The following is an 11,427-nucleotide window of genomic DNA, read 5'->3' on the forward strand; positions in this document are numbered from 1 at the left end:
GCCCAACTCCCTAGGGACTCTGGGTGGCTTACAGCAAAGAAAAAAAAACACTGTGAACAATATCCCATAAAAATTTTTTAAAAGAACATTCAAAACCCATATATTCCATTCCATGGCCGGGTCTCGCAAGATCGCCACAGCGAGATCAATGGCCCCAGGCCTACCGGAAAAGCCAGGTCTTCACCGCTTTCCAGAAGGCCAATAGGATGGGGGCGATCCTCAGGAGGTTATTGGTTCCAGAGAGCCGGGGCAGCTACAGAGAAGGCCCTCCACAACAGGCCTGCCAAACAACATTGTTTAGCTGACGGGACCCGGAGGAGACCAACTCTGTGGGATCTTACCAGTCGATGGGAGCTATGCAGTAGAAGGCGGTCTCAAAGATAGCCTGGCCCTGAGCCATGTTTGAAGATGCTTCCATGGTCATGTGGCTGGCATGACTATGCACTGAAGATGCATGGAACATTGTTACTTTCCCACTGAAGTGGTACCTATTTATCTTCTTGCATTTACATGCTTTTGAATGGCTAGGTTGGCACGACACACACATAGACACACAAACACTGTATGTACAGTATATGGAAAGGGAAATGGATATGGATCTGGTCATGGATAAAAAACAGGAACCAATTTTAATACTCATAAGCACATCTTCATTGTCACATCATGTCTACATGATTTCCTCCCAAAATCATTCAGAGTTGTACATATTTTTCTTTTGATTGAAGATTGTCAAAAATAATAATTTGTCTCATTAATTTATTCAAAGGGATGGAGGAAAAAATTAAAGTTGCTCCAATGTTCATGTTGATATTTTATCTATTCTTCATATATAGAATGTTATCTGTCTCTCTGTTTTTCTCTTTCTTGATCTCCCCTAACCATCTCTCTCTCTCTCTCTCTCTCTCTCTCTCTCTCTCTCTCTCTCTCCCTACCTACCTATCTATCTATTTATCTATCTATCTATCTATCTATCTCATTTATCTATGAATGATCTTGCATTATAGAGCCACAAGAGATCAATCAAATATATACATATTTGAAATTAACTATTTTTTAAAAACGAAGTCAGAACATCACCCCAGAAAATAAAATATAACACCAGCACACCAACATATATAGTAACAAAAACACACATCATCATTAGCCATAGTCTTTAATTTAATTTAAAACCATATTAGAATATCTCTGGTTACAGTTTATCTGGCCTGGTTTCAGAAACTTTATTAATGTCATAATATGAATTCAGATTAGGACAATTGAAGGATATGATTATTTCAAATAGTTTGAGTTGTTTTACCAACTGTATTACTCAATTATTACAATAAAAATTTCACATGGAATGAAGAAAGATAAGTAACAAGAGATGAAACATTACTTCAAAGTATGTGATTTCATGCTGCATGTAAATGTACAAAAATAAAACCCAGCACAAAGAAACTTAATGATTTTTTATCATCAGATGTTCTTTGGTGTTCAAGGCAGGTCTCAGGATAATAATGTAGCATTTGGGGATAAAGATGCAGCCCAGTAAACCCAGGCCAGAGGCCAAGATGGAGAAGATCTGTACAGCTACCATGTATTTCCCCTTGGTGCTCAGATATGTGGGAACAAAGGAGATCCAAACGCTACAAAAAACCAACATGCTGAAGGTGATCAGTTTGGCTTCATTAAAGGCCCCTGGCAGATTTCGAGCCAGAAATGCCACCAAGAAACAGATGGCAGCCAAAAAACCCATGTAGCCAAGAGCAGAGTAGAACATGGTGACAGAGCCTTCATTGCACTGCAGCAGGATGTGTTCTGGTTGGGAATGAAAGTCAGAATCTGGGAATGGGGGAAAGACTCCCAGCCACATCATACAGAGGCCTACTTGAATACCAGAGCAGGATAAAACAATAGAGTTGGCCAGACTCTTCCCCAGCCATTTCCTCATGCTGCTGCCTGGCTTTGTGGCCAGAAAGGCCACCACCACCATGACAGTCTTGGCCAGCAAGGAAGACACAGCAACTGAGAAAACAATACTGAAAATGGTTTGTCGAAGGAGACAGGTGATTTTCACGGGGCGACCGATGAATAGAAGGCAAGTCAAGAAAGAAAGCAGGAGTGAAACCAGGAGGATGTAGGTGAGTTCACAGTTGTTGGCTTTGACTATGGGAGTGTCTCGGTATTTCATGAAGATTCCCAGAATAAAGGCGGTGGTTAGGGACAAAGCGATGGCAAAGAAAGCCAGGATGAGTCCCAACAATTCTTGATAGGATAAAAAGCTTATATTTTTGGGGACACACTGATCTCGTTTTTTATTGGAATACTGGTCACCTGGACACTTTTCACAATGGGCTGCATCTGAGAAAAAACATCTTAGCATGAATCTGTTTCGGCATCTGTAGGAGCATGAAAACCGCATCAGAAATCAATTACTTCATTTTCAAGGAATAATATAATATTTCTCCCCAGGGATATCCATACAACACAACATTATTTAAAATAATCAAACAGTCTTTTTAAAGGCTGAAGATGAATGTGATGATCAGTTCTCAAATCTTATTTCCTAAAACAAAGCAAGAAAGTAACAACTGAATAGAAATCAGCAACCTTTCATTATTTCTTTTAATACTCACATCATCATCCAAATTTGCCGAGAGTGCCCAATCTTTGAAGTTTGTGGATGCCTTCAAGAAATGTAATGTTTTTCTTGCTTCTTGATCAAATACCCCCCCCCCAAAACAAGATAGAATATTGATTGTATGTTGAATTTTTTGGGGTTATTTTTGGAGCCACCTACTGTACCTTCTTGTTCAGAGAATGTTCCTTCCATACACAGAGAACAGTCATAGCAGCAAACTGGGGCTCCCTCTCTCACAAGCTTGGCATAACCTGGGGAGCAACTTTCTGTACATCTTGAATAAGGCACCATCTAAACATAAACAGGATGGTTAGTCAGGGCAATATATGAATTAGCCTTGATGGTACAGTGGTTTAATGCACCCTGTTATTAACACAGCTGCCTGCAATTTCTGCTGGTTCGAATCTCTCCAAGGCTCAAGGTTGACTCAGCCTTCCATCCTTTCTAAGGTAGGTGAAATGAGGACCCAGTTTGTGGGGGCAATAAGCTGACTTTGTATAAAAATATACAAAAGAATGAAGGCTATTGCTTAATGCATTGTAAGCCGCCCTGAGTCTCCGGAGAAGGGCGGCATATAAATCAAATTTAAAAATTAAAAAAAAAAATTAGAAGATTTTACTGAAATCAAGTGTCTTCCAGAAGCTCAGGAACACATTGAGCAAAATCAGCCAAGAAGTAGTGCCATGAACTTTAATTATTCTACTTGCAAGGGGCAAATGAAAGGTCATTCTCTTTGTCTATCAATCTCCATTGTAATGCCAAAAGAGACTCATTGCCTCATTCTTTTTTCCAAAGGAAAGTAGTTCCATTGCAAAAGTTGTTTCTCCTTAGGGCATGTATAAGAATGCTATAATTTACTATATTTTTCGGAGTATAAGGTGCACCCCCCCCCCCCAAAAGAGAGTGAAAATTTGAGTGCATCTTATATACCAAATGTAGCCAAAAATGTGACGCACAGAGGAGGCGATGGTCTATCACAATCCCTGTAGCCTGGAACAGCTGATTGGGATTATTCTGTGAGACCAATCCACCTGACAATCAGTTCCTTATGCTGAATCAGGCTGCAATAATGTGCTAACGCTGACCTGGCTGTTCATGCAAGGACTGTCAGAGTTTTCAGCAACAAGGAAAACACAAGCAGAGGGGAGGAGTTTCAGTTTTAGTTTCTGTGATCAGCACAGCATGCAGCTTTACAACAATTGACCTAAGCCATGCCCAGGCTCCTTCCTTGTTGCTCACACAGCAAATACTGTTTCAGTTTCCAAACAGCCCTCAACTCTCTCACACACTGACATGACGCTAGCCAGATAAATACGGATGGATGCTGGTAGCCAGAGGCATTCTTAGTGATATCTTTCTCTTATGCAATTCAGTGGGCTAAACCCTTCATGTTCTGGATTTTCTCCCAAAGGTGCTTTTTCAAAAGACAACTGATCTTTGTTTTCCTTTGAAGATGTTTTGCTTCTCATTCCAGGAGCTTCTTCAATTTTGACTGAATGGTGAAGTATGGAAGGATTTATATTCCTTACAGTCATTTGGTGGCTAGCAATCTTTCTGAAAGTTGTTGAGGCCATTTAAAATTTATCTGTGCCCTCAAGGTCATGTCAATAGTGCAAATGGGGCTCCCCTTGAAGAGCACCCGGAGGTTCCAGCTGGTCCAGAATGCGGCCGCGCGGGTGATTATGGGTGCGACTTGATGCACCCATGTGACACCTCTCCTGCACGAGCTGCACTGGCTCCTGGTGGTCTTCCGGGTGGGGTTCAAAGTGTTGGTCACCACCTTTAAAGCGCTCCATGGCTTAGGGCTCGGATACCTACGGGACCACCTTCTGCCACCAATAGCCTCCCACCGACCAACACGCTCCCACAGAGAGAGGCTCCTCAGGGTGCCATTGGCAAAACAATGTAGGCTGGTGACCCCCAAGGGGAGAGCCTTCTCTATGGGGGCACCCGCCCTCTGGAATGAGCTACCCCCTGGGATATGTATGATTCCCGATCTCCGTGCTTTTCGCCAGGCCCTCAAGACCTTGTTATTTCACCAGCCGGACCTGGCTGACTAAATAAAATTCAGATGGGGTATTTTAAATTATGGGGTTTTTAATTAAGAAAGCCAAGATTTGTTTAATTTTGTTTTAAATGGGTTTTAAATTTTGTATGGTTTATTGTCTTTTTATCATGGCTGTACACCGCCCTGAGTCCCTCGGGAGAAGGGTGGTATATAAACCTAATGAATCAAATCAAATCAAATCAAATGGGTGTGGAACATTCATGCAATTGCTGAATCTATATCCTGTTTACAACACAGTCTTTTCAGTGGTTCCAAATCTTTCCATTCTCCACTATTCAGTCAGAACTGCAGAAGCTTCTTTGATGAGAAGTGAAAGGGAAAACAAAGTCCAGGTGCCTTTTGAAAAACAACCATGACTGGGATGACTGAGAATCTCCATAGACATTCTGGATTTTCTCTTACTGAAAACAAGAAAATTTGATGTACTATAAATTGTGGCAATATATTCCAGTTTAATAATGTAGATTGCAAATCCCGCAATACTATGCAGCAGGTTTCAGCATGTGATAGATTATTGTAAAACCTCTAAAGTAAAATGATATCTAATAAATTAATGATTTTAAGTTCTCTTATTTGGAAGTTATCTCAACAGGCCTCAATAAGAATTATTTCTGAGAAGAAAAATTTCTACATATGGAGATAAATAGATGAGCAAAATCCAAGCAGCCTCAACTACTTTGTTAAATAAAGTTGGCCATTGGATGGCACTTTGATTGACAGAAATCTTGATTTCCGAGGAGGCTTGTCTTTCTGCATTCCCAATTTTCACCCCCGCATCTGATTTGTTCAAAATTGATGTCCACTGCATGATATCAAAGTCTCCAACAGGAACTCCATTTTCATCAAAAGAAATCCCATCTCTGGAAATATTGTGATGTTGGACGTTTCTCAGGAACCTATGAAACTGCAGAAACATAGAAAAAACATTACAGTTTGAGCCTTTATTCAATGCTTTTTTTTCTTGCTATTATTCTGGATTGGAGGTACTCTGAATAATTCCATCTCTTCAAATCACCACTGCAGTCTGAAGCAGATCAGTTCAGCATTTCATGGGAAGCTTCTTTCAGTCATTCTCCAGAAATTTACAGCTCTTTTTCAAATACCGTATTTTTCGGACTATACGACACATTTTTTTGTCTCCCAAAATGGGGTGAAAATGTCTGTGCATTTTATAGACCTAATATTGCAGAAGCCTCACCCCAAAATGGGCTGAAATAAGCCCTGAACATGGGCCACAAAATGGCTGCAAAAGGGCCAAAAAAGGGGCGAAAAATGGAGCATACTGAGGCCAAAAACTTTTTTGTATTGTTTTTCTCTTCTAAATTTAGGTGTGTCTTAAAGTCAGGTGCACCTAATAGTCTGGAAAATATGGTTCTTTTTCAAATATTTATCTCACATTCTTGAAAATATAGTATAGATAACACCACCATCAGGTGTCTTTGTAGCTGTCTGACAAATTATATTCAACATATAGTCCTCAAGAGAACCTCATCCACAAGGAGGGAAGTAAGCAATGGGATACCCCAAGCTTCCATTTTAGGCCCAGTACTCTTCAACATCTTCAAAAAAGATGTAGGCAAGGGAATTGAAGGGGAACTCATCAAATTTGCAGATAACACTAAGCTGGCAGGAATAGCCAACACCCCAGAAGAGAAGCTCAAGATCCAAAAAGATCTTGAAAAATTGAACATGGTCCTCTACCTAACAGAATTAAATTCAACATAGATTAAAGTAAGGTTTTACACTTAGGCAAGAAAAACCAACAGTATAGATACAGACTATGTGAAACTTGGCTCAATACCAGTACCCATGAGAAGGATCTTGGAATACTAGTGGACAATCACTTAAATATGAGCCAACAATGTCTGGCAGTAGAAAAAATGCCAATGCACTCCTAGGCTGCATTAGTTCTGGTCAACAAAATATATAAAAGATATTGAAATTCTGGAAAGACTGTAGAGATGAGCAAAAAATGTTTAGGGGGTTGGAGGCTAAAACATACCAAGAACAGTTATGGGAATTTGGTATGTCTAGTCCAGTGGTGGGTTCCTCCCGGTTCGGTCCAGTTCGGCCAAGCCGGTAGTGGTAATGATATGATGTCACCGAACCGGTTCTCCCCCCCGCCCTCCCCCCCCACCCACACATTATTCTTACCTTTTATTTGGTCCCACCCCCAATCTATTGCTGCCTCCTGAGTCCCAGCTGATGACTAGAGGGAAAAAAACTGTTTAAACTCTTGTGGCGGGGCTTCAAAGGGCCGTCCTACAGCTGATCAGTGTTAAAAGCAAACAAATGAGTCAGGTTGTAAGTGTGAGGACTGGTCGGAAGTGCGAGGACCTTCCAGAAATGACTCTGACCAGCTAGCCACACCCACCTAGTCACATGACCTCCAAGCCACACCCACAAAATAAGCCACGCCTACAGAACCGGTAGTAAATAAATTTAGAACCCACCCCTGGTCTAGTCTAAGGAAAAGAAGGACTGGGGAGACATGATATCACTTTTCTAATATTTCAGGGGTTCCTATAATAGTGGGTTTTACTAGAAAAACCTCTGAGATCCTTTCAAAATCTTATTCTATGTTTTATGTTCTATGTTTTGCTGCTTCACCAACTGAGGCAAAACCATTTGCAAATATGGGAAAACTTGTAATGGGAGAATACAATTTTGCCATCAGTCCTGATCAAAATAAAGTTAGCAGAATTTAACATTGCGCTAGGAATGTGAAAAAATTTTATAGTGATGTTATCTCTTTGAAAGAATAGCTATGGAAGCATATTGATTAGTTCAGGAGATGTGTGGATGAACCTTTTGTTGACCCCAGAAGATGCTTTGATTTATATCTTGTTGCTATGTTAGAAACTTTTTGGCAGCAAAGTTCAATCTTAATCCAGAACAAACAATCCAGCTGAACTCCTTAGCTTAGAGAATAGATCACTTGTGATCACAATAAAAGGTTGAGGATTGCTTGAATGTTCTGATGCTTGTTCAGTTTTGAAAATTACGCTGTCACCATAGAGCTATTTCTGTCACAAAAGCATCCCAAACTAGCACAGGTTGTTTAACTTTGGAAGATTTTTCTCTATCATTTCTCTCTAACTCACCATCAGGGTTCCAAGTAATACAACCATAGCAAACAGGACTCTGAGGCAAGCAGGTTGCTCAAATATCAGTTTTATTGGACATACTGTATCATATAGGCCTAGGCTGGTGAAAACTGACTCTAAATGTTCCCACAATTTTCACCTAATTAAAAGTAAAAGTTTTCCTCCTCTTTCCAAACAATCAGTCACATGGTCCAACCCAGGTGTCATCCAGTTGCCTGGTGACTTCACTCATCCTCCCTCTGGCCATTGGTGGGAATGTCCTTGGTTCCCAGGAGAAAGTATTTTGTTTGGGCTACAAAACTCCAGTATCTCTATTCCCCCCACCCCTCTATCCCTCAGCTCCAATGTGGCAACACTGAAGCATCAAAATGGCCTTGCTCAGGTCAGCTTCAGGATTGACACTCACTCTCAAATACCACAATATGGGCAACTGCCCTTTCTACATCTAATTTAATATTGAGGAATTGGAAGGGGAGAATCAGTGGAACCTCAAGGGAGGAGACTTACCTGCCATGGCTGTACAATCTGGGCTGGTTGATGGTCTCCAACTTGCATTCTTCTCTTACTCCGTTGGGAGGAAGAGGCAGCACTAAGGACCCAGGCCACAATTTGAATTATTTGGGAAGTACTGGAGGAATCCTGAGACAGGATTCTTGCAATCACATCATTGGGTGGGAATTCCCAATTCTCTTTTTCTCTGCATTTTTTCCAAACTTTCTTAGATAGCACAGGACTAGAATAAGAACATTGGAACGCTTCCTTTCCATACAATGTGACCATGGATGCATAAGATTTAATGTCATCATACTGAGTCCTTCTCTTTGTCTGGATGAGGAAGGAAAACAAAGCATATTTATTTTGGAGATCAACCCAGAGGTAAAATATATCTATACTTAAAGCTGTCAAAGTTGTTGCAATCCACACCCTTCCCACAATGGATGTATCAATTTTTTGTATTATTGCTGCTAACATTCCTGAGGCATGAAAATCCAGTTGGCATACTATAATTTGTATTTGACTGTTGATAAGAGAAAAGAACATTTTCCTTTTTTCTTGCATGAGAGTTTCTCCAGCACTTGCATGCATATTTCCTTCTGGGACGGTTCCTGACAGGACAATGCAAATCCCATTTTTTAGAGCGAGAACTTCCAAGCGTCTTTTGAATTTTTCTCCTTTTTCATTGTCTCGAGAAAGGAGACCGATCCACGTCCATTGGAAATGCAGGAGCAGCTTGACGATTGCTGAGTAAGGAGGTTCTTGGTTTGGGGTCATCCGATATGAAAAAGGAAATGGATGATTTTTCTCAGCCATCTGATTAGTGAAACTATAGTTGATCTAAGATGAAAAAGAAAATATTGGTACTTTTTCCAGTTTTAATGATAAAAGTCAGCTGGTAAATCTAAGGGCCTTTCCACACTGCTGAGAGACCCTTCAAATGATAACTGCATGAATTTTGCTAGTTCCCTTAATGTTCTGTCCTGTTGTCTTGTATGCTCCCTTTGAAACCAGGGAGCTCTGAATTATCTGTGGGTGATGTTCCTTGGTGGTCCTCATAGAGCACACCCTTCTGGTCACATTAGAACTCTGTGGGTCACTCATCCACTCAGTCAATTAGACAATCAGAATAGAGCTGGAAAGTCTTCTAGTCCAACCACATATGTGTGTGTGTGTGTGTTTTTCTGTGATCGTGTGCTTTGTGCATGTGGACAGCATTCAAAATACACCAATTTTAATATCTACAGCTTAGCTTCTAGGGTAGCCCCAGTAAATCAGCTGTGCTGAGAAACACGGAAGTATAGGACAGGATAGGATGGGGGCAGGTGACAGGGACAGGGACTACTGATCGCCGGAACTACCGGTTCATAACAACCGGTCTGAACCGGCAGCAGCCCAGCACTGTATGTATATAGACACACATACACACACACAGAGACACACACACACACACACACACATACATGTATGTGTCTGTGTATGTGTGTGTATATATATATGTAGTACATACATACATGTATGTGTGTGTGTGTGTGTGTATATATATATATATATATACACACACACAAAAAAAAAACCATATATATGTATATACACGCAAACATACTTTGTGAATTAAAAATTCTTTCAGCTCTTCTAATATTCACTCTCTGACTTTCAATTTATGTGGAGAAATATATACAAGTGCTGCCTTCTAGGCAAATCTGAACATTTTACAACATGGAATTAATTTCATTTGGCTTTATACCTGTGGAATTTTATAGATGCTCAGGACATTGGAAATATGATCAAAGAGTTCAGAATCCATCTCTTCAAGAATCGCCAGCAGGTTCTTTTGTCTTCCACATCTGTAGTTTGGGATGTTCTCCTGTCCTGTAGACAGCACATCCAACATGGCCTCATATGTCATTCTTGCATTGAAAAAGTTCTGATAGATGTTGTAGCCCAGGGTGATGTTGGGTAAGAGCCTTGAATTCTGATTGACTTCACGAACAGCCAACAAGAAGGGCAGAATGTGGTAGAAGGTATTGTCACTGAAACATAAGAAATTTCATCATCTTTTTTGCTCTATATCAACAATTTATGTGATCAACTTAAAAGCAATTGCGTTCTTTTTGCCAATGACATAAAATTATTCAATTCTACAGATAATTCTGTTGTTTTGCAAAATGATCTCAGCTACGTTTCTGAATGGTGTCTGAATGGTCATCTATTTGGCAACTTCAAATTTCAATTAACAAATGCTCTGTCTTACATATTGATAAACGTAATCAGAATGTCAAGTATAAGATAGGTGGCATTGATCTAGCAGATGACCCTCACCTTGTTAAGAACCTAAGAGTACTTATCTCAGACAATTTCTGCTCCAAAGCTCACTGTAACAGCACTGCTAAAAAATTTCTCTAATAGAGTTGTCAAAGTCTGGAATGCCCTACCTGATTAAGTTGTCTCAGCTACAAATTTTCACAGTTTCAGTCACAAATTGACTTCCGTGGACCTTACTTCATGCTTTAAGGGGTCAGTAAAGGGAGTATGCGGAGGTGCACTAATATGCCTATCGTCCAGGGGTAAAATTCAGCAGGTTCTGGAGAACTAGTAGTGGAAATTTTGAGTAGTTCAGAGAACTAGAATTACCACCTCTGGCTGGCCCCAGAGTAGGGTGGGAATGGGGATTTTGCAGTATCCTTCCCCTGGATTGGGGTGCCAATGTAGATTTTGCAGCATCATTCCCCTGCCACACCCACCAAGCCATGTCCACCAAGCCACACCACGCCCACCAAGCCACGCCCACAGGCTGATAGTAAAAAAAATTGAATTTTGCCACTGCTATCGTCTCTGTCATTGTATATTTATTCTATTATTCTTGTTCTCATTTTTTTTGACAAATTCCAATAAAGAAAGAAATATATCTTCAGTTTGGATTTTCATGAAAGCATGTCATATTTACTGTAGCTTTTTATCTATATAGTGCAATGCTAAAAAGATAATCAACTTCTCATTATTCATGTCAGGGATCCAACGGATGCCATAATTAAATAATGAGCCTTGAGCCAAGCTTCAAAACAAATCCAGTTATTTATTAGGAGCTTCATGTTGGCACATCCCCAAGTGAAGCCAACTCTGACCCCACATAATTT

General features: G+C 40.4%; 1 protein-coding gene across 1 annotated transcript; it reads right to left on the reverse strand.

The window, feature by feature from the left end:
- Nucleotides 1-1,438: 1,438 nt before the first annotated feature.
- LOC139310120 (vomeronasal type-2 receptor 26-like) lies at nt 1,439-10,797 on the reverse strand. The gene is made up of 6 exons (XM_070934277.1): nt 10,793-10,797; nt 10,038-10,323; nt 8,303-9,130; nt 5,365-5,592; nt 2,785-2,911; nt 1,439-2,340 (listed from the first exon to the last, which is right to left on the reverse strand). Exons 1-6 carry the CDS (start codon nt 10,795-10,797, stop codon nt 1,439-1,441), a joined length of 2,376 nt encoding a protein of 791 aa, XP_070790378.1.
- Between the last annotated feature and the right edge of the window lie 630 nt (nt 10,798-11,427).

This window comes from Pituophis catenifer, unplaced genomic scaffold, assembly GCF_029215685.1.
Source record: "Pituophis catenifer annectens isolate HBS135680 unplaced genomic scaffold, rPitCat1.0.hap2 SCAF_2, whole genome shotgun sequence".
In the NCBI taxonomy this organism is placed as follows: Eukaryota; Metazoa; Chordata; class Lepidosauria; order Squamata; family Colubridae; genus Pituophis; species Pituophis catenifer.

Excerpts from the sequence above, each read along its gene's own strand:
- LOC139310120 (XM_070934277.1), bottom strand. Across the intron at positions 9,131-10,037 it reads GCATCTATAAAATTCCACAG|ATCAACTATAGTTTCACTAA; the intron begins GTATAAAGCCAA and ends TTTTCATCTTAG. Across the intron at positions 2,341-2,784 it reads AACATTCTCTGAACAAGAAG|ATGCAGCCCATTGTGAAAAG; the intron begins GTACAGTAGGTG and ends GTTTTTTCTCAG.